Here is a 23900-nt window from a genome sequence, read left to right as displayed (position 1 = left end):
TAACCTGGGTGGAGAACAACAAATACAGGCCATTGATTTATATTTATTTATATGATGCTGCAGTTAGATCAGGCCAGCTGCCCAGCTGCATCCATTTGTAATGGGAGAGCCTCCCGAGCTGCTGGGACAGAAATCCAGTTAGTAATAGTAATGACATACTGTAAGAGACTCCCAGACGCTGTCACTGTTCTGGTAGAAAACCAGGAGGACAGTCTGGTCTGGAGATGGCCTTTCTATGAAACACATCCTTGTTGATTCATAGCATGAGCTGTAGCTCAGAAGCCATATGTGTCAGAGTACGAGTGCTGATTGAAAAGGTTCTATTTTCCCAAGTGAGCAGCTGACAAAAATGTGTTTACACACAGCAATATGTCACCTAAGATGTTGTTTTGACTAGACCACAACTCTGCAGAATTAAGCCATGCTATTTTCTCTACTGTCACTCTTCATTTTATCTCGAAAATAAAGTACATTTGTAGACAGGCATTTTCGAAAAACAGATTGTTTAACTGTACCAGCTCTGTCTCCTTGGGAATGACCTTTCTGTCATTAGAGTACATGGTGAAAGGTGGATGGATTGAGAGATGAATTGAGAGCCTACTCATGTCAGATACCCACTGGCAGAGGTGTACCAGAGTTCTCAATGGGTCCATTCTATTCTGACGGAGCTTGGGACAGAGATGATAAGTGAAAAGACAGACTCTTAGCCTGGATTGACTTTGTTCTGAAACATCTCCTTTTTCTATTAGTCAGAGAACAGGGACCTTTAGCTCTGCCTGGGTGAAATGCCAAAAAGCACTTACTGTAGGATTCCCAAAATGTAGAGGAGCTTTCAGCAACCAGGTCAACTGGGTTCCATAACACAAACATACAGTATTATGTCAATGGATTACCTATTGGACAAAGAAAATGGTCAGAATACAAAACGAACATCATTCAAACCAGTGTATGATAGGTAATGTACAGCAAAAAATAAAACATAATTCATGTCCCTAACTTGCTGGTACAGATGTATCATCTTAATTTGAGCCAGTTTGTTACAGCAGGACAATAATCCTGCAGCAACAAGGAATGTGAATTATTATGTGGATTATAATGAATGGACATGTTTAAGAGGGTTGATACATTTTCCATTGGCAAAATTGTCTGAATTTTCATCTCATGATGTCAAGCAAAGAGGCACTGAGTTTGAAGGTAGGCCTTGAAATACATCCACAGGTACACCTCCAATTGACTCAAATGATGTCAAATAGCCTATCAGAATTTCTGGTATTTCTGGAATTTTCAAAGCTGTTTAAATGCACAGTCAACTTAGTGTATGTAAACTTCTGACCCACTGGAATTGTGATACAGTGAATTATAAGTGAAATAATCTGTATGTAAACAATTGTTGGAAAAATGACTTGTGTCATGCACAAAGTAGATGTCCTAACCGAATTGCCAAAACTATAGTTTGTTGACAAGAAATTTGTGAAGTGGTTGAAAAACTAGTTTTAATGACTCCAACCTAAGTGTATGTGAACTTCCGACCTCAATTGTATGTGCGTTGCACACTGACGCCCTGGGACACATCGCAAGTTCAGGTTGTGCGTGCACATACCAACTGAAACACAAAAATACCATCTGCGATGCATGCGCTTTGTGATTCGCAGACCAAGCGGCTTCAGCGAGCATAGTCTGCAGCTGGATACTTCTCAGGAATGTTGCTAGAACTGTCTGAGAGTGGTCTGAGTGGGAGGGGAAAACTCAAAACTCGCTGTTATTGACGGAGCTTGGGACAGAGATGATAAGTGAAAAGACAGACTCTTAGCCTGGATTGACTTTGTTCTGAAACATCTCCTTTTTCTATTAGTCAGAGAACAGGGACCTTTAGCTCTGCCTGGGTGAAATGCCAAAAAGCACTTACTGTAGGATTCCCAAAATGTAGAGGAGCTTTCAGCAACCAGGTCAACTGGGTTCCATAACACAAACATACAGTATTATGTCAATGGATTACCTATTGGACAAAGAAAATGGTCAGAATACAAAACGAACATCATTCAAACCAGTGTATGATAGGTAATGTACAGCAAAAAATAAAACATAATTCATGTCCCTAACTTGCTGGTACAGATGTATCATCTTAATTTGAGCCAGTTTGTTACAGCAGGACAATAATCCTGCAGCAACAAGGAATGTGAATTATTATGTGGATTATAATGAATGGACATGTTTAAGAGGGTTGATACATTTTCCATTGGCAAAATTGTCTGAATTTTCATCTCATGATGTCAAGCAAAGAGGCACTGAGTTTGAAGGTAGGCCTTGAAATACATCCACAGGTACACCTCCAATTGACTCAAATGATGTCAAATAGCCTATCAGAATTTCTGGTATTTCTGGAATTTTCAAAGCTGTTTAAATGCACAGTCAACTTAGTGTATGTAAACTTCTGACCCACTGGAATTGTGATACAGTGAATTATAAGTGAAATAATCTGTATGTAAACAATTGTTGGAAAAATGACTTGTGTCATGCACAAAGTAGATGTCCTAACCGAATTGCCAAAACTATAGTTTGTTGACAAGAAATTTGTGAAGTGGTTGAAAAACTAGTTTTAATGACTCCAACCTAAGTGTATGTGAACTTCCGACCTCAATTGTATGTGCGTTGCACACTGACGCCCTGGGACACATCGCAAGTTCAGGTTGTGCGTGCACATACCAACTGAAACACAAAAATACCATCTGCGATGCATGCGCTTTGTGATTCGCAGACCAAGCGGCTTCAGCGAGCATAGTCTGCAGCTGGATACTTCTCAGGAATTTTGCTAGAACTGTCTGAGAGTGGTCTGAGTGGGAGGGGAAAACTCAAAACTCGCTGTTATTGACGGAGCTTGGGACAGAGATGATAAGTGAAAAGACAGACTCTTAGCCTGGATTGACTTTGTTCTGAAACATCTCCTTTTTCTATTAGTCAGAGAACAGGGACCTTTAGCTCTGCCTGGGTGAAATGCCAAAAAGCACTTACTGTAGGATTCCCAAAATGTAGAGGAGCTTTCAGCAACCAGGTCAACTGGGTTCCATAACACAAACATACAGTATTATGTCAATGGATTACCTATTGGACAAAGAAAATGGTCAGAATACAAAACGAACATCATTCAAACCAGTGTATGATAGGTAATGTACAGCAAAAAATAAAACATAATTCATGTCCCTAACTTGCTGGTACAGATGTATCATCTTAATTTGAGCCAGTTTGTTACAGCAGGACAATAATCCTGCAGCAACAAGGAATGTGAATTATTATGTGGATTATAATGAATGGACATGTTTAAGAGGGTTGATACATTTTCCATTGGCAAAATTGTCTGAATTTTCAAAGTGGAAATTACAAACTTTTGAAGCCTTTTAAAAACTGAAATACACTACAAGTTTGCATTGCCTGCTGCGCAGGAAAATTCTCAGCAACAAAAAAGTGATCAAATTACGATCCTACATAGGTAGGTAATGGCTACAGTATGAGTACTGTTTTGGATGTCGTTTCCAATTGATGGCCAAGTAGAACATCACACACAACCACGACCAGACCCTATTTCCCTTCCCCACCTCACACAGTAATATCCCGTAACAACCACGACCAGAACCTATTTCCCTCCCCCACCTCACACAGTAATATCCCGTAACAACCATGACCAGACCCTATTTCCCTTCCCCACCTCACACAGTAATATCCCATAACAACCATGACCAGACCCTATTTCCCTTCCCCACCTCACACAGTAATATCCCATAACAACCATGACCAGACCCTATTTCCCTTCCCCACCTCACACAGTAATATCCCATAACAACCATGACCAGACCCTATTTCCCTTCCCCACCTCACACAGTAATATCCCATAACAACCATGACCAGACCCTATTTCCCTTCCCCACCTCAGTCAGCAGAGCACCGTGTGATTCCATTAGTTAGTGGAGCTGTAGCAACTGAGACGTGCTGTAACAACAGGTTCTGGAGCAACTGAAACACGCTGTAACAACAGGTTCTGGAGCAACTGAGATGTGCTGTAACAACAGGTTCTGGAGCAACTGAAACACGCTGTAACAACAGGTTCTGGAGCAACTGAGATGTCCTGTAACAACAGGTTCTGGAGCAACTGACACGTGCTGTAACAACAGGTCCTGGAGCAACTGAGATGTGCTGTAACAACAGGTTCTGGAGCAACTGAAACACGCTGTAACAACAGGTTCTGGAGCAACTGAGATGTCCTGTAACAACAGGTTCTGGAGCAACTGAGACGCGCTGTAACAACAGGTTCTGGAGCAACTGAGATGTGTTGTAACAACAGGTTCTGGAGCAACTGAAACACGCTGTAACAACAGGTTCTGGAGCAACTGAGATGTGCTGTAACAACAGATTCTGGAGCAACTGACACGTGCTGTAACAACAGGTCCTGGAGCAACTGAGATGTGCTGTAACAACAGGTTCTGGAGCAACTGACACGTGCTGTAACAACAGGTTCTGGAGCAACTGAAACACGCTGTAACAACAGGTTCTGGAGCCACTGAGACGTGCTGTAACAACAGGTTCTGGAGCAACTGACACGTGCTGTAACAACAGGTTCTGGAGCAACTGACACGTGCTGTAACAACAGGTTCTGGAGCAACTGAGACGTGCTGTAACAACAGGTTCTGGAGCAACTGAAACACGCTGTAACAACAGGTTCTGGAGCAACTGAGACACTCTGTAACAACAGGTTCTGGAGAAACTGAGACACGCTGTAACAACAGGTTCTAGAGGAACTGAAACACGCTGTAACAACAGGTTCTGGAGCAACTGAGACACTCTGTAACAACAGGTTCTGGAGCAACTGAGACACGCTGTAACAACAGGTTCTGGAGGAACTAGGATAAGCTGTTACAACAGGTTCTGGAGGAACTAGGATAAGCTGTTACAACAGGTTCTGGAGCAACTGAGACGTGCTGTAACAACAGGTTCTGGAAAAGTCAGTCACAACCACAAATGAGATTTGGAAATAAGATGTCACAAAAATACTGACACTTAAAACTGCAAGACATGAACTTTTATTTTCATCATTCTCCCTTTTTGTTAGTTTAATATACTTGAAAGAAGAGGAGGGGGTTAAATTCTCGTTGGAAGACAGGAGGGTAAAGATATACAAATCAATGTCCTCGGTGAAAAGAAATGTACAACATTACATAATCATACTAACTGATCAAAAACATAATCATTAAAAATAACTTACAAATTGATGGGGAAAGCGCATTTAAGGCAATCGCTAGATGGCTGAGTTTGTTCCAAAATAGTGTCAATCATTCTCCTACAGTGTAATGTAAGAGAAGTGGGACATGTACAGGTATGTAATGGGATGCTTTGGGTTGCTAGGCCGCTAAATAGGGCCGGGTGGGGGAGCTAGCGTGGGTGGGTGAGGGGTTGGACAGGGACATGTAGTTAATATTGCAAGACCAGAACATAGTCAGGGTGAAAGGAGAGAAGCAGAACCAGCAGGTAGACATTTCGTCAACTTTCTCCTATTTCAGTTGGGAGATGGGGATGGTTAGAACCGACCCCTGTGGTGTCCATGGTGCTGAAAGAGGTGTTAGTCAAATACAGTAGAGCAAAAAGGCATGTCATTGCTGAAAGAGGTACAGTATTCCTTTTCGTTTTACAGTATTCCTGATCGATTTGCTGAGAAGACAATGACCAGAATCAGCCAAAGCTGTTTAGGATGCAGGTAGGTAGCTGGGACGTAGTGTTTACTGTTCATTTAAAGGGAGTAGTAATCGTCATTCAGTATAAACCATGAAACTCCTGCTGGTAGGCTACAATTGACCATCTTGAAAGAGTACAAAAGAGAGGGAATGTGAAAGGAAAAAGAGTGGAGGAGAATATCGATATTCCAATTATTTTAAGTTCAGTACAATTGAGGAAGTAAAGTTGATTTGCAGCTGTCACCACAATAAACAGAGTGTTTCATACGTTGGAGTATTTAGAAACGGCTGAGTAGTTCTACTGTTCAAGCTGCAGAGGAGAAAGAGGTCATATTCACAGAAAGAAGAAAAGAGACTACAGAAATCATCAAGACACATGTACATATCAACAAATCTATATATTACACAGCCATATAGAGGGTCTTCTTTTTTCTCTGTGGAAATCTTGGTACATGGGGATCGACTGGGACTTTTGGTTTATTAAAAAAGGAAAGGAAGTAGAACCAGAGACCTAATTCCATTCTGTCTGCTGGTTTAAAAAATGACAGTTAAAGTCTACAAACAGAATCCTTGGTCTTCTGTTGAAAAGGATATCTGGTGGGTCCGTGTGTGAGCACATAGTGGATCCTCTCTCCCGTACTTCTCTATCTCTGCCATCACCTGAGCTGTTTCGGCTGGTCTGAGACCAGAGGAGACACATTATCCTGGGTGTCCCATGTCCTGTGTCTCCTGGTCACAGAACAGTCAGTCAGTAACCATCAGATCAGTCAGTCACAATCAGAACAGTCCATCCCAATCAGAACAGTCAGTGGGTCACCATCAGATCAGACAGTCACCATCAGAACAGTCAGTCCGTCACCATCAGAACAGTCAGTCAGTCACCATCAGAACAGTCAGTCAGTCCCCATCAGAACAGTCACCATCAGAACAGTCAGTCAGTCCCTATCAGAACAGTCACCATCAGAACAGTCAGTCAGTCACCATCAGAACAGTCAGTCAGTCCCCATCAGAACAGTCACCATCAGAACAGTCAGTCAGTCACCATCAGAACAGTCAGTCAGTCCCCATCAGAACAGTTAGTCACCATCAGAACAGTCAGTCAGTCCCCATCAGAACAGTCACCATCAGAACAGTCAGTCAGTCACCATCAGAACAGTCCCCATCAGAACAGTCACCATCAGAACAGTCAGTCAGTCACCATCAGAACAGTCAGTCAGTCCCCATCAGAACAGTTAGTCACCATCAGAACAGTCAGTCAGTCCCCATCAGAACAGTCACCATCAGAACAGTCAGTCAGTCACCATCAGAACAGTCCCCATCAGAACAGTCACCATCAGAACAGTCAGTCAGTCCCCATCAGAACAGTCACCATCAGAACAGTCAGTCAGTCCCCATCAGAACAGTCACCATCAGAACAGTCAGTCAGTCCCCATCAGAACAGTCACCATCAGAACAGTCAGTCAGTCCCCATCAGAACAGTCAGTCACCATCAGAACAGTCAGTCAGTCCCCATCAGAACAGTCAGTCAGTCCCCATCAGAACAGTCAGTCAGTCACCATCAGAACAGTCAGTCCGTCCCCATCAGAACAGTCACCATCAGAACAGTCAGTCAGTCACCATCAGAACAGTCCCCATCAGAACAGTCAGTCAGTCACCATCAGAACAGTCACCATCAGAACAGTCAGTCAGTCCCCATCAGAACAGTTAGTCACCATCAGAACAGTCAGTCAGTCACCATCAGAACAGTCACCATCAGAACAGTCAGTCAGTCACCATCAGAACAGTCCCCATCAGAACAGTCCCCATCAGAACAGTCAGTCAGTCCCCATCAGAACAGTCCCCATCAGAACAGTCAGTCAGTCCCCATCAGAACAGTCACCATCAGAACAGTCAGTCAGTCCCCATCAGAACAGTCACCATCAGAACAGTCAGTCAGTCCCCATCAGAACAGTCAGTCACCATCAGAACAGTCAGTCAGTCCCCATCAGAACAGTCAGTCAGTCACCATCAGAACAGTCAGTCCGTCGCCATCAGAACAGTCACCATCAGAACAGTCAGTCAGTCACCATCAGAACAGTCACCATCAGAACAGTCACTCAGTCCCCATCAGAACAGTCAGTCAGTCCGTCACCATCAGATCAGACAGTCACCATCAGATCAGTCATTCAGTCACCATAAGATCAGTCAGTCACCACACTCACAGGCCCTGATCATGTCTCGTCACTCCTGTGAAGGGGTGCATTCACACATAAGAGCGTCCGATCAGGTTTATAAGAGAGAGAGGAGAGGGAGAGAGTTGGAAGGACTGTGGTCTGGTGAGGCCTGTTGATGTAGCCTACAGCAGTCTTTCCTGTCCTCTTCTGTGTGTAGTCGGGGGGTACTCTGGGGGTAGTCAAGGGGGGTGGTCTGGGGGTACTCTGTGGGTAGGCTGGGGTAGTCGGGGGTACTCTGGAGGTAGGCTAGGGTAGTCGGGGGTTACTCTGGGGGTAGTCGGGGGGTAGTCTGGGGGTAGCCGGTATGTAGCCAGGGTGTAGTCTTGGAGTAGATGGATGGTGTAGCGTTCCCCTGCATGGCAGAGATAAGATCTCCTAGACTTTGGTTTCCTTTGTCTTTAAAAGTGGATTGATGTGTGTGTGTGTGTGCATGCGTGTGTGTGTGTGTGTTTCCAGTATGTTTGTATCAGCGTGTACAGTGTATATGACTGTTTACACGGGTGTGTGTGTGTGTGTGTTTTCCGACTGAGGGTTCTGTTCCAGTTATCCCACGGAGTTGAGAGAAGTTCCATGGTCCAAGGATCAGTCCAGTGCAGTGCAGCATACATTATGTATATCCCCAGAGTGAGGTCCCAAATCAAACAGGTGTGAATTCCCAGCCATGTCCAACACACAACAGTTCCATATCCACTCACTGTTACAATATGAGTCACAAAGTCGACTCTCTTCTCCCCAAAATAAAACCCACTGCAGTCACAAACACAATCTCCAGGTTTCCACGCTGTCTGCAAACAGAGAAGAAAGAGACAACGATAGAAGAGTATGAGATCAATCCAACAATGGTTGTGTGTACATTACAGCATTATCCATACGGAGGACTAAGAAGCGGCCGAGCAGCCGGCAGACCAAACAAAGCTTACATGCCAAGAACACAACGTCCCAGTCTGACAAAGGTTAGCACTAAATAATGCTCTTCTTCATAACTGTGAAGGAAAAATGGGTTGGCTTCAATGAAAAGGAAAAGTATTAGTTACATATAGCATGATTCCCTAAACAATGGAACTTCATGAATCACAACTGTGGAAAGACACGTTGGCTACACTACAAAGACGATCACAGGTCCTGATGGTCGCTAGGGAGATGAAGAACAACAGGGGAAACAGATGAGTGTAGAAAGGAAGATGAGAAAATTCTCTTGAGTTTATTGACCAGGCCAGACTTACCTCTGCTGCAGGAGATGTCACAGACATCAAGGCCAAAGGATAAAGGCAAGAGAAAAGAATAAGAACAGAAACAAAAACTACAGAGAGTGAGAGAGAGAGAGTGAGTTAGACAGCGAGAGAAAGAGAGAGAGAAAAAGAGAGAGCGAGAGAGAAAAAGAGAGAGAGAAAAAGAGAGGAGAGAGTCGGAAAAACAGAAGACATGTTAGTTACAAGCAGAAACAGAGGATGCTTAAGAAACACTGTTCTACTAGGTGGGGAACTATCAATGAATCAATGAATTGAACTTTATTTAAATACAGAGAAATCTAGTCCTGATATGGCTAGCCTCTATGGTGTCAAACAGACCATAGCCATTACAGAACTACAGCAAAAAGCGAGTCATGTACAACTTGGTTCATATACAACTTTTAATTTATATTTAACCTTTATTTAACTAGGCAATTCAGTTAAGAACAAATTCTTATTCGCAATGACAGCCTGCCCCAGCCAAACCCTAACAACACTGGGCAAATTGTGTGCTGGTATGGGACTCCCAATCACAGCCAGATGTGATACCTGGAATCGAACCAGAGTCTGTAGTGACGCCTTTAGCACTGAGAGACCACTGCACTACTCGGGAGCCACTCAGGACTTTAACTCTAACAGGGCCGAGGTCCTGACTATATGCGCTGACCTGACCAAACCGCACATCCCCCTCTGTATCGTGCAACAATGGAAGCAGAACTACTGGCCACGCCTCATTATGTTTGGTTCATTAACTAGTCAGTGATGTGGGGTTCAGTGGGACAAAGGTCTGCCTGATGCTTGACTGTAAGGATAATATAAGGAGAAGACAGACTGAATGTCAGTCAAGTGGAAAGCCTTAGGGATAACAACACATTATATTTAATATTTTAACAGGCCCCTTCAGGTCACAGAAGCATCACAGGGGCTGAGTTCCTATTTCCTATATAGTGCACTACTTTTAACTAGGGTCCATAGGACTAGATAGGAAATAGGATGGCATTTGGGACACAGTCATAGTCAGTTTATAGCCAACAGGGAGGAGAGAGAAAAACCTGTGTGAGGGTAAATAACTCTGACAGCCATCTTACCTTCTCCTCCAGATCCTTAATTTGTCTCCTCTGAATGTCTGTCTTATCCTCCAGGTCTCGGATTCTCTGAAAACATTGTTGTTCCCTTAGTGAGTATATCCAATCTATTCAACAGTAACATTGCATGCTATAGCTGAATTAACTTTATGTCAAGCCAACACAAATATGCTCCATAAATCTATATTTTACATACACTTTTGAATCACTGCTGGAAAAATAAATAAACTTTACAACAAACGTTAAGAAAACATATATGTATTGTACAGTCAGGTAAACATAAGTATTACAGTTTTGGTGTATCAGTAAAAATGATTTAGATAAATTTGGGGTTTCATTGGGGCATCTGCCTGTGGCATGGTTTATTGAAACATTAAATGCTTTCTGTAAAACCATGGGTGAGACAGGTATGCTGACAGCTCTGCCCTTGGAGTAGCCTGGTAAGGGGTTCAGCAGCTGCTTGTGTGTGAGAGGCTGCCACACGATGCTGCTACCCTCTGGAGTGGATCAGCCCGTGTAAACTGTAAATCAATGGAACATCGCCCTCTACAGTAGCATCTAGGAACTACAGCAGCTGTATCATCTTTGTTCCACGTTACAGTAAATTACAATTTGGGTTGAACAATCTCTTGTTCATTCCAGAAAACATATGCTGTTCTGTTAAATGGTGTAACTGCTTCGAGTAACAATATAAAGTTGATGTCAGGTGTAAGTGTTGCATACTAAGTATTGAACTGCTGTTAGGACTGAGGATCTGTGAAAGCTATCCTTCTGTTCTTTCTAGACATACTGTATTTTATTGATCTTTCTTTCATCAAAGTGGGTACAAGTGTGAATTCCTCATGTTAAGTGAATGCCATATGTTGACTCCAATGCAGGTGCATCAGGGTTCTACTGGTGTGACTGTCTGCCTTGTCCTTGATTTAACCACCATATAATTAGACATTAGAATACCCTGGTGTAACCACCATAGAATTAGACATTAGAATACCTTGGTGTAACCACCATAGAATTAGACACTAGAATACCTTGATGTAACCACCATAGAATTAGACATTAGAATACCTTGGTGTAACCACCATAGAATTAGACATTAGAATACCTTGGTGTAACCACCATAGAATTAGACACTAGAATACCTTGATGTAACCACCATAGAATTAGACATTAGAATAACTTGGTGTAACCACCATAGAATTAGACACTAGAATACCTTGATGTAACCACCATAGAATTAGACACTAGAATACACTGGTCTCACCACCATAGAATTAGACATTAGAATATCCTGGTCTAACCAACAGGTATCGACCCTGGGTTGTCTGTGTGACTAAGACATGTGTCCACTAACACAAAGCTTCAGGTCTAAAGTCTCAGACAAGGCGACTCATAGAGAAAACATAGTTTCAGCTGCAATTCCAACAGACAGTCCTCATCTGTTGAGTCATGTCTCGTGTTGAGTCATCAAAGGGAGTGTACTTATAATACATTTGAATGGATAATGGGTTTGATTTCCACTGGGGCAACCCATGAAAATGTACATGTATGAATACACTGTAAGTGACTTTGGACAAAAGCGTCAGCTGAATGGAATATATTGTGTGACTGTATATTGTACCTGATGGGCCTGGTGGAGCAGCTCCATCCTCTCAGCCAGAACCTGACAGTCGAACTCTCTGCTCTTCCTCAGCATCTGTCTGCGTAGCTTCTCCACAGACGTACGTAGCTCGTCCTTCTGCATGTCACTCAGAGGCTCGCCGTACCCGATCACCTTGTCCTGCTGCAGCGCGTTGTAGAGAGTAGCCTCCAGCTCCTGGATTTGCTGTGGGTGGAGGTTGAGGGGGTAGTTAGCCAAAGTGACGATAATATAATGTATGTAGATAGCCATCATCTACAAGTCGGTACTGGCTAGGGGAGAGGTGTATGCATGGCACACAACAATCGATGTTACACTTACAGTATGTTCAAAGTTCACTTGAAATGGAACATGTTTGTGGCCAATGAAAAAGCAATTGTGTATTTAAAGGCAGGAGGTTGAATGAGGGGGAATGCAACAGTTACCGTGTAGGCCTGATCCAGGGCTGACTTCCTGTAGTCTAGCTCCTCCTCCAGATAGCCTTTCTGCTTACAGAACATCTCCTGTGGGGGACAGTGCTCTCGGGTCAGTGTTTTGATCTCAATACTGTGACTGAAGAAGTCAGTACCATCCTCAACAGTCCCTAACATCACATCAACAGGTAGTGATACAGGTAGTGTTGTCTTTACACCTTATAGTCGTTTGAGCATCTCTTCCACACAAACATGATATATTACACAACATGTGCCAGGCTTGTAATACTGTAGGCAATATTCAGAGACACACTCGTCTGCTTCTGCGAGATAACAACATACAACAAACGTCCTGCTTATGTCACAGTTACAAACCTGGAATAGTGGAAACAGCCTCAGCGATATTGACAAGACTGGGAGGAAACCAGGAACACAGGAGAGTAAATATCTTGTGCACATACACTCTTCATTTACGTCATTGAGCAGAGGCTCTTTATCCAGAGCGACATACAGAAGCAATTAGTGTCAAGTGCCTTGCCCAAGGGCACATCGGCAGATTTTTTTTCAAACCAGCGACCTTTCAGTTAGTTACTGGCCCAACTCTCTTAACCACTAGGCTACCTGCCGCCCATAAACCATATAAGCAGCAATATGACATTTTAATTCCATGAAACGCAGTAAAAACTACTCAAGTCAAGCCGAGCTAGCGTGATGTGACAGTGAGTGAGGGATGTGAATGGAGAAGGAACTCACCATCTCGAGCTCCAGGTCAATCATCTTCTGGTGCAGCGCTGCCTCTGTTCCCTCAATCTGTTGTATCCACTAGGGAGAGACAAAGACAGCACAATGCACAACAATGACTTTGATAAGTAACAATGCTATATGAATGGCTATGACATTGCTTACAAGTAACTTTGATCTAAGCAACAATATTAGTTTTGTATTGGCATACCTTTTCAGCAAGAGAGAGGACAGTGCTAGCTTGAATAATGGCCACTTGCTCCTCATTTCGCAAGTTCTGAATAAATAAAATAAAAATAAGGTAAAACAATCTTGATTTTTAATCATTTGGCAAAGTAGGAGTGATTGGATAACATTGGCAAAACATCAGTAACAACATATTATAGAGCCCATTCCAACAGACTTACCCCATTATCACCCAGAATGTCTAGGAGCTTGATCAGGTCAGGTACACAGACATCCTGGGAAAGGATTGAAATAAACAATCAGCATCCTATTTCACCTGACATTGTTTAGCAGGAAGACAAAATATCACGTGTATAAATATAAAAAAGAACTGACTTTGCTGAAAAAATACTTTTCTGAGGAAAAATGTACTTGATACGATTGTGATGTGTTGTTGTCTCACCAAGCTATTTTAAGATGAAGGCACTAACTGTAAGTAGCTCTGGATAAGAGCGTCTGCTAAATGACTAAAATGTCTAATGTTACAACGCAATCAGATATTATTGAGATGGGTTATACCTTCACTCCTTCCTTCATACAGTAGATCTGTAGGGCGCTGACACCCTCGGAGAACGGATGCATGCGGAGATGATTAAACGGAGGGGACTTTCGCTCACGCTCCTACAGGAGGAAAATTACATTTATTTAATCAGTTAAAAGCATTGGTTAAAAGGATGGAACCGACGAAGTGAAAAATCTGTTGATGTGCCCTTGAGCAAGGCACTTCACCCTAATTTGCTCCAGGGGCGCCATACTACTATGACTGACCCTGTAAAACAACACATTTCCCTGCATATATCTGTTGTATGTGACAATAAAACATATATACTGTATATAAAAACATATATACTATATATACTATATATACTTTCTGTACAGCACTTTGAGATATCAGCTGATGTACGAAGGGCTATATAAATACATTTGATTTGATTTGATATACGGTACCAGTTAAAAGTTTGGACACCCCTACTTATTAAAGGGTTTTTCTTTATTTTGAAAAGAAGCAAACAAATGCTCAGCATATGTGGGAACTCCTTCAAGACTGTTGGAAAAGCATTCCTCGTGAAGCTGTTATACAGAATGCCAAGAGTGTGCAAAACTGTCATCAAGGCAAAGGGTGGCTACTTTGAAGAATCTCAAAAATAACATGATTTGAGTTGGTTAATACTTTTTTGGTTACTACATAATTCCATATGTGTTATATCATAGATTTGATGTCTTCACTATTATTTTACAATGTAGAAAATAGCAAAAATAAAGAAAAATCCTGGAATGAGTAGGTGTGTCCAAACTTTTGACTGGTACTGTATATATATTTTTATGATTGGACAAAGAAGACTGTGGAGGGATTCAGTGCAGGGATATTTTCTGTTGTTCTATTCTTTATCCAGTAGATGGAAGCACCATCCTTTTGGGGGCTTATTGTAGTATCTGCACTGCAGCACAGAATGCACAAAGCCCTGTGTTCTGAGCCTGTCTCAGCCTGGCCATGAAAAAAAACTGCAATTGATTAGCATGTTGGCAGAAGCAGCAAGCAGTGCTGGGCTGGGCTGTAGGTCTTGGGGCAGGAATTATCATGCTCCGCACGTGTGTGTGTGTGTGTGTGTGTGTGTGTGTGTGTGTGTGTGTGTGTGTGTGTGTGTGTGTGTGTGTGTGTGTGTGTGTGTGTGTGTGTGTTGGAGCTGAGAAACACTGAGCTGAGAGACTGTAACACTGAATACAAAGGTTCCCCAAACAAGCCTGAAGTAAAGTGTTTAATGTGTCCCTCTCTGTTCTTGTCAATTTAGCAAAACATCTATTGACGGGAATATTACAAACCCATTATATATATTTATCTAGTCCACCACTGATCTTAGACAATTTTATTTAAGTAAACAGCTGTGATTCCATTCAAATGTACAGTATGCTTCATTAACCTGTCAAAACCAGGCCCACCTCTAGTTCCAGTATTCTGAATTCCAAGAGCTCATTCTGGTCCTTGGAGTCTTGCAGCTCCTGTTGCTGTCGACCACATTTTGCATCTAACTTCTCCACCTGCAGAAGACCAGATGTATAGCATGAAGGTCAGAGCCTGCCAGTTGCATGGACTTCCATACCTCTGCAATATCAAGTGGTGCATAGTGAATGTTCAGATCCAAAATGGCTACCATGCATCACCCTTCTCAGAAGTGGACATTAGTGGAGGGCGAGGTGAGTTAACTTTACTGCAGAAAGTAAAGTGCTTCCATGTGATGATGAATGGTGTAAATGCAATACTATTATAACATCAATGATATCATAGAAGGACAGACCTTTTCCAGCAGCTCCTGATTCCTCCTGAAGAACAGCTGTTTCTCCTCTACCCACTTGGAGTCCTGTCAGAAGAGAACCCAGTTTCAATGAGGGAAACGTTGTCTTCTGTTACTTATAACCATGGAATTAGAGTGAGTGTACCAGTTTATTTCTCTGGTTACAACGTACTGATGAGGCTTGTCTTATGAAATATCTAACATCTATATATAATAACAATATATTATGACATTATATAATGTATATATGCTCCCGTAGGTCAATATCATACACTGAGTGTACAAAACATTAGGAACATCTTCCTAATATTAAGTTGCACCCCCACCCTTTTGCCCTCAGAACAGCCTCAATTCGTCAGGGCATGGACTATACAAGGTGTCAAAAGCGTTCCACAGGAATGCTGGTTCATGTTGAGTCTAATGCCTCCCACAGTTGTGTCAAGTTGGCTGAATGCCCTTTGGGTGGTGGACCATCCTTGGTACACACAAGAAACTGTGCAGCGTTGCAGTTCTTGACACAAACCGGTGTGCCTGGGACCTACTACCATACCCCATTCAAAGGCACTTAAATATTTTGTCTTGCCCATTCACCCTCTGAATGGCACACATACACAATCCATGTCTCAATTGTCTGAAGGCTTAAAAATCCTTCTTTAACCTGTCTCCTCCCTTTCATCTTAAGAGTTAACAAGTGACATCAATAAGGGATTATAGCTTTCACCTGGATTCACCTGGTCAGTCTATGTAATGGAAAGAGCAGGTGTTCCTAACGTTTTGTACACTCAGTGTAGCTATCCCATTATGGATAGCATTTCAGTTTGTTAACTGATCTGACCAACAGTGTATGAAATACTAGCGTCAATCACAACCCTATTCAAAATTGTCATTCTCTGTTGTGGGGCAACCGAATCAATACCATTCATTGACATTTCCTCTTGGTCACCAAGACGAATCACTACTAAACAGTCCAACACTCTTTTTTTCACAGCCCTGTTACATTTGGTACTCGTAGTAGGTAAATAATTGCATAATAACTAAGGTCACGTACAGTTCAAGCCACCCATGCGACTGGGACATTGTGTATAGCCTTCCTCTATGTCGTAGGACCCATCCCAAATGGTAGCCATTTCCTTTTATAGTTTTCTACGCTGACCAAACAGAGCCCTGGACCCTGGTCAAGAGTAGTACACGATATAGGAAACAAGGGTTCCAGAGGCTCTGCATCTGTCCTCGTGCTCCTAGACCTTAGTGCTGCTTTTGATACCATCGATCACCACATTCTTTTGGAGAGATTGGAAACCCAAATTGGTCTACACGGACAAGTTCTGGCCTGGTTTAGATCTTATCTGTCGGAAAGATATCAGTTTGTCTCTGTGAATGGTTTGTCCTCTGACAAATCAACTGTAAATTTCGGTGTTCCTCAAGGTTCCGTTTTAGGACCACTATTGTTTTCACTATATATTTTACCTCTTGGGGATGTTATTCGAAAACATAATGTTAACTTTCACTGCTATGCGGATGACACACAGCTGTACATTTCAATGAAACATGGTGAAGCCCCAAAATTGCCCTTGCTAGAAGCATGTGTTTCAGACATAAGGAAGTGGATGGCTGCAAACTTTCTACTTTTAACCTCGGACAAAACAGAGATGCTTGTTCTAGGTCCCAAGAAACAAAGAGATCTTCTGTTGAATCTGACAATTAATCTTAATGGTTGTACAGTCGTCTCAAATAAAACTGCGAAGGACCTCGGCGTTACTCTGGACCCTGATCTCTCTTTTGAAGAACATATCAAGACCATTTCAAGGACAGCTTTTTTCCATCTACGTAACATTGCAAAAATCTGAAACTTTCTGTCCACAAATGATGCAGAAAAATTAATCCATACTTTTGTCACTTCTAGGTTAGACTACTGCAATGCTCTACTTTCCGGCTACCCGGATAAAGCACTAAATAAATTTCAGTTGGTGCTAAATACGGCTGCTAGAATCCTGACTAGAACCAAAAAATTTGATCATATTACTCCAGTACTAGCCTCTCTACACTGGCTTCCTGTCAAAGCAAGGGCTGATTTCAAGGTTTTACTGCTAACCTACAAAGCATTACATGGGCTTGCTCCTACCTAACTCTCTGATTTGGTCCTGCCGTACATACCTACACGTACGCTACGGTCACAAGACGCAGGCCTCCTAATTGTCCCTAGAATTTCTAAGCAAACAGCTGGAGGCAGGGCTTTCTCCTATAGAGCTCCATTTTTATGGAACGGTCTGCCTACCCATGTAAGAGACGCAAACTCGGTCTCAACCTTTAAGTCTTTACTGAAGACTCATCTCTTCAGTGGGGTCATATGATTGAGTGTAGTCTGGCCCAGGAGTGGGAAGGTGAACGGAAAGGCTCTGGAGCAACGAACCGCCCTTGCTGTCTCTGCCTGGCCGGTTCCCCTCTTTCCACTGGGATTCTCTGCCTCTAACCCTATTACAGGGGCTGAGTCACTGGCTTACTGGGGCTCTCTCATGCCATCCCTGGAAGGGGTGCGTCACCTGAGTGGGTTGATTCATTGATGTGGTCATCCTGTCTGGGTTGGCGCCCCCCCTTGGGTTGTGCCATGGCGGAGATCTTTGTGGGCTATACTCAGCCTTGTCTCAGGATGGTAAGTTGGTGGTTGAAGATATCCCTCTAGTGGTGTGGGGGCTGTGCTTTGGCAAAGTGGGTGGGGTTATATCCTTCCTGTTTGGCCCTGTCTGGGGGTGTCCTCGGATGGGGCCACAGTGTCTCCTGACCCCTCCTGTCTCAGCCTCCAGTATTTATGCTGCAGTAGTTCATGTGTCGGGGGGCTAGGGTCAGTTTGTTATATCTGGAGTACTTCTCCTGTCCTATTCGGTGTCCTGTGTGAATCTAAGTGTGCGTTCTCTAATTCTCTCCTTCTCTCTTTCTTTCTCTCTCTCGGAGGACCTGAGCCCTAGGACCATGCCCCAGGACTACCTGACATGATGACTCCTTGCTGTCCCCAGTCCATCTGACCGTGCTGCTGCTCCAGTTTCAACTGTTCTGCCTTATTATTATACTACCATGCTGGTCATTTATGAACATTTGAACATCTTGGCCATGTTCTGTTATAATCTCCACCCGGCACAGCCAGAAGAGGACTGGCCACCCCACATAGCCTGGTTCCTCTCTAGGTTTCTTCCTAGGTTTTGGCCTTTCTAGGGAGTTTTTCCTAGCCACCGTGCTTCTAAACCTATATTGCTTGCTGTTTGGGGTTTTAGGCTGGGTTTCTGTATAGCACTTTGAGATATCAGCTGATGTACGAAGGGCTATATAAATACATTTGATTTGATTTTGATTTGATTTGGGAAGCAGCCCATGTCTTAGTGTTGGTCTGTATTGGGGGTAATATCATTGGTCTGTATTGGGGGTAATGTCATTGGTCTGTATTGGGAGTAATGTCATTGGTCTGTATTGGGAGTAATGTCATTGGTCTGTATTGGGGGTAATGTCATTGGTCTGTATTGGGAGTAATGTCATTGGTCTGTATTGGGGGTAATGTCATTGGTCTGTATTGGGAGTAATGTCATTGGTCTGTATTGGGGGTAATGTCATTGGTCTGTATTGGGAGTAATGGCATTGGTCTGCATTGGGGGTAATGTCATTGGTCTGTATTGGGGGTAATGCCATTGGTCTGTATTGGGAGTAATGTCATTGGTCTGTATTGGAAGTAATGTCATTGGTCTGTATTGAGGGTAATGTCATTGGTCTGTATTGGGAGTAATGTCATTGGTATGTATTGGGGTAACGTCATTGGTCTGTATTGGGGGTAATGTCATTGGTCTGTATTGGGTGTAATGTCATTGGTCTGTATTGGGGGTAACGTCATTGGTCTGTATTGGGGGTAATGTCATTGGTCTGTATTGGGGGTAATGTCATTGGTCTGTATTGGGGGTAATGTCATTGGTCTGTATTGGGAGTAATGTCATTGGTCTGTATTGGGGGTAATGTCATTTACCTGTCCTTTGTGGGCGAGCTCCTTCTCCAGGTCTTCTATCTTGGCCTTGTACCTGAGAATGTCTGCATGTAGCTGCTCCTGAGCCTGGGACACACAACATTATTCACATTAACATCATCTACTGGATACAGCTGAATGTGACTGGTTGGTGTTGTTTTAGAATGCATGAGCAGTGCTGTAGTTTGTACTGGGGTATATGTTCTTAATATTTTGTACACTTAGTCTAGAATGCATATGCAGTCTTATCAGCATTTTACTGAATACAGAAACCAATCTGGCATGACCCCATCCCTATTGTCGCAGAGGATGGCCAAATACAATCTTATGTGAGTGATATTTTACTGAACATTAAAGCCACTGTTCACCCCAGCTCATTTTTAATTGTCTTTGTTTTGTTGATGAAACGGAGGAGAAGAGCTTCCAGCATCGTGGTAAAATAATCATCTGCAGTAGATAGTCTGCTGTTCTGGAGCTCGAGGGGAAAACAGTGTTCGCTGTTTGAAGTAACTACTTTGTTGTTGTAATATCACAACCGGACGAGACAGTTTCACCAAGACCACATTCCAGCTTTAATGGCACTGATATTTAACTGAATATTAATGGCAGTGATATTTATGTAAAAAAATATATAATAATTATAATTTTGCCTTTATTTAACTAGGCAAGTTAGTTAAGAACAAATTCTTATTTACAATGACAGCCTACACAGGTAACATTAATGACAGTGATATTTAAGGTAACATTAATGACAGTGATATTTAAGTTAACATTAATGACAGTGATATTTAAGGTAACATTAATGACAGTGATATTTAAGGTAACATTAATGGCAGTGATATTTAAGGTAACATTAATGACAGTGATATTTAAGTTAACATTAATGACAGTGATATTTAAGGTAACATTAATGACAGTGATATTTAAGGTAACATTAATGGCAGTGATATTTAAGGTAACATTAATGACAGTGATATTTAAGGTAACATTAATGGCAGTGATATTTAAGGTAACATTAATGACAGTGATATTTAAGGTAACATTAATAGCAGTGATATTTAAGGTAACATTAATAGCAGTGATATTTAAGGTAACATTAATGGCAGTGATATTTAAGGTAACATTAATGACAGTGATATTTAAGGTAACATTAATGGCAGTGATATTTAAGGTAACATTAATGACAGTGATATTTAAGGTAACATTAATGACAGTGATATTTAAGGTAACATTAATGGCAGTGATATTTAAGGTAACATTAATGGCAGTGATATTTAAGGTAACATTAATGGCAGTGATATTTAAGGTAACATTAATGACAGTGATATTTAAGGTAACATTAATGACAGTGATTTTTAAGGTAACATTAATGGCAGTGATATTTAAGGTAACATTAATGGCAGTGATATTTAAGGTAACATTAATGGCAGTGATATTTAACTTAACATTAATGACAGTGATATTTAAGGTAACATTAATGACAGTGATATTTAAGGTAACATTAATGACAGTGATATTTAAGGTAACATTAATGGCAGTGGCACTGTACCTTAGCTTCTATCTCAGCGTCCAGAAGGCCCCCTTGATGTTCCTGCAGCAGGGCGTATGCCCTCTGTAAGGCCTGGTACTCTCTGGTCAGCTGCCTGAAGCGCAGCTCCGACTCCTCATTGACCAGTCCCTGTGACCATGGACAGACCCCAGGGTTAGAGAGAAGACATTGGGAGGAAAGCCAGGAAGTGTCACACCTGCTCCCATAGAGAGATTAGAAACACATTGGTTCAGGGAAAGTAGATGCTGATGTGCTGCTGGTGCTTGTGCAAAGGTTATTGATCACTTATCATAAATAAAGTTCCTTCCCCACCCAGGGACTGTGTCGATTGCCTGTGACGTGAACAGGTCTCACCTCATCCAGGTCTTCATCAGGAGTGGCTGGAGTGCGGTCCATGCGAAACGAAGCCACGGAGGACGTCTCTGAGTCCATGGATTCCTCATCGTATCCAAAGAAGGTGTCCACTACAATGTGTCTCTGTGTAGAGAGAGATCACAGGATTGTGGGGAAATAGATATTTCCCAAGGCAGATGAATGTATTATTGTACTGATGTTTTTTATTGTGTTGTCATGGGAAGAAAAAACTCTACCTTTATTGGTCTGTTGCTTCGTTTATGCCTCTTCTTCCGCAATAGTTTTTCCCTATCCTGAAACATATCAGGCATGTCAGAACAGTTAGAGCTATCCGGGAATCCCTGGGACCTCCCTACCATAAACCCTAGCCTTAACCCCTACCCTAAACCTAACTCTAACTATTCCCCTTACCTAACCTTAACCCTAACCTTAACCCTTACCTTTCTAAATGTAAACTTCAATGGGGTGACATCAGAGTGTCCCAAGGACACCATTTAGAGTTTTCCATTTAAGAACTACCAGCAAACAAACATACAACTTCAGCAACCATGGATACATTTCCTGAGATCAGCCAATTGTACCTGTCAAAGAGCAAAAGAGTCAGATACTGTGTGTCCACCAGTTCTCCAGATACTGTGTGTCCACCAGTTCTCCAGATACTGTGTGTCCACCAGTTCTCCAGATACTGTGTCCACCAGTTCTCCAGATACTGTGTGTCCACCAGTTCTCCAGATACTGTGTGTCAACCAGTTCTCCAGATTCTGTGTGTCAACCAGTTCTCCAGATACTGTGTGTCCACCAGTTCTCCAGATACTGTGTATCCACCAGTTCTCCAGATACTGTGTGTCAACCAGTTCTCCAGATTCTGTGTGTCAACCAGTTCTCCAGATACTGTGTCCACCAGTTCTCCAGATACTGTGTGTCCACCAGTTCTCCAGATACTGTGTGTCAACCAGTTCTCCAGATACTGTGTGTCCACCAGTTCTCTTTCTTTCTTTCTTTCTCTCACTCTGAGGGCCTGAGCCCTAGGACTATGCCTCAGGACTACCTGGCATGATGACTCCTTGCTGTCCCCAGTCCACCTGGCCGTGCTGCTGCTCCAGTTTCAACTGTTCTGCCTGCGGCTATGGAACCCTGACCTGTTCACCGGACATGCTACCTGTCCCATACCTGCTGTTTTCAACTCTCTAGAGACAGCAGGAGCGGTAGAGATACTCTTAATGATTGGCTATGAAAAGCCAACTGACATTTACTCGTGAGGTGCTGACCTGTTGCAACCTCGACAACTACTGTGATTATTATTATTTGACCATGCTGGTCATTTATGAACATTTGAACATCTTGGCCATGTTCTGTTATAATCTCCACCCGGCACAGCCAGAAGAGGACTGGCCACCCCTCGTTGCCTGGTTCCTCTCTAGGTTTATTCCTAGGTTTTGGCCTTTCTAGGGAGTTTTTCCTAGCCACCATGCTTCTACATCTGCATTGCTTGCTGTTTGGGGTTTTAGGCTGGGTTTCTGTACAGCACTTTGATATATAAGCTGATGTAAGAAGGGCTATATAAATACATTTGATTTGATTTGATTAAAAAATATATACATTGGGGAATTCAAATTTGTAAAAGGAGAACTCACTCTTGTCAGCTCGTCGATCATGCTTTGTTGCTCCAGCACCTGCAGCTTGAGGAACTCAATCTCCTGGTCATCATGCGCCTGGTCCAGATCATTCAGAGACTTACAGTTGGCTTTCTTCAGTGGCAGGTGGGAGCTGATCTTCTCCTTCTAAAGAAACAGAAAATACCTTTGTGAGTGGAGCGAGTTGTAGTTGAGTTAAACAACCCTCTATATTGCTCAGTATGGGCTCGTAATTAGTAAAGTAGATTTGTGGTGGTTGTTAGGGCATTGAGGCCAAAGCTGCAAGATCATGGATTTCTAAATCCACAAGACTAATGCAGACTGTACTTTGATAAGGACTGTAATCATAGCCCATGTGTTGCAGACAGTCTTCATAAACACTGAGCTATTGTGGCATGCTTGTATTATTATTATTATTATTGTCATTTACAAAATAGCCCCCAACACTCTACTTGGCAAACTGGATGTAGTCTATCACAGTGCCATCTGTTTTGTCACCAAAGCCCCATATACGACCCACCACTGCGACCTGTATGCACTCGTTGGCTGGCCCTCGCTACATATCTGTCGCTAAACCCACTGGCTCCAGGTCATCTATAAGTCCTTGCTAGGTGAAGCCCCATCTTATCTCAGCTCACTGGTCACAATGGAAACACCCACCCATAGCACGCGCTCCAGCAGGTATATTGCACTGGTCATCCCCAAAGCCAACACTTCGTTGGCCGCCTTTCCTTCCAGTTCTCTGCTGCCAATGACTGGAACGAATTGCAAAAATCTCTGAAGCTGGAGTCTTATATCTCCCTCTCTAGCTTT

The 23900-nt window shown here is 42.7% G+C and overlaps 1 protein-coding gene across 4 annotated transcripts in view; it reads right to left on the bottom strand.

The window, feature by feature from the left end:
* Positions 1–4997: 4997 nt before the first annotated feature.
* The window catches only part of LOC109873041 (janus kinase and microtubule-interacting protein 2), a 47726-nt gene continuing 28823 nt past the window's right edge, over positions 4998–23900 (bottom strand). The window contains exons 7-22 of one of the 4 annotated variants that reach the window (XM_031808505.1): positions 23088–23234; positions 21690–21746; positions 21454–21576; positions 21100–21228; positions 19554–19637; positions 15554–15616; positions 15198–15296; positions 13779–13880; positions 13442–13495; positions 13246–13311; positions 13047–13115; positions 12306–12383; positions 11863–12066; positions 10248–10313; positions 9154–9230; positions 5000–8715 (exon numbers count right to left, since the gene is read on the bottom strand). In XM_031808505.1, the coding sequence (XP_031664365.1) occupies positions 9180–9230; positions 10248–10313; positions 11863–12066; positions 12306–12383; positions 13047–13115; positions 13246–13311; positions 13442–13495; positions 13779–13880; positions 15198–15296; positions 15554–15616; positions 19554–19637; positions 21100–21228; positions 21454–21576; positions 21690–21746; positions 23088–23234 (1392 nt within the window). In that variant the 3' untranslated portion in view covers positions 5000–8715; positions 9154–9179. Of the gene's footprint in view, positions 8716–9153; positions 9231–10247; positions 10314–11862; positions 12067–12305; positions 12384–13046; positions 13116–13245; positions 13312–13441; positions 13496–13778; positions 13881–15197; positions 15297–15553; positions 15617–19553; positions 19638–21099; positions 21229–21453; positions 21577–21689; positions 21747–23087; positions 23235–23900 lie in introns of all 4 variants that reach the window. The other 3 variants (XM_031808506.1, XM_031808503.1, XM_031808504.1) reach the window with 3 other exon arrangements.

Source organism: Oncorhynchus kisutch, linkage group LG28 (assembly GCF_002021735.2).
Source record: "Oncorhynchus kisutch isolate 150728-3 linkage group LG28, Okis_V2, whole genome shotgun sequence".
In the NCBI taxonomy this organism is placed as follows: Eukaryota; Metazoa; Chordata; class Actinopteri; order Salmoniformes; family Salmonidae; genus Oncorhynchus; species Oncorhynchus kisutch.
Note: the sequence above shows the minus strand (reverse complement) of the source record. Positions and strands in the feature narration are given on the sequence as shown.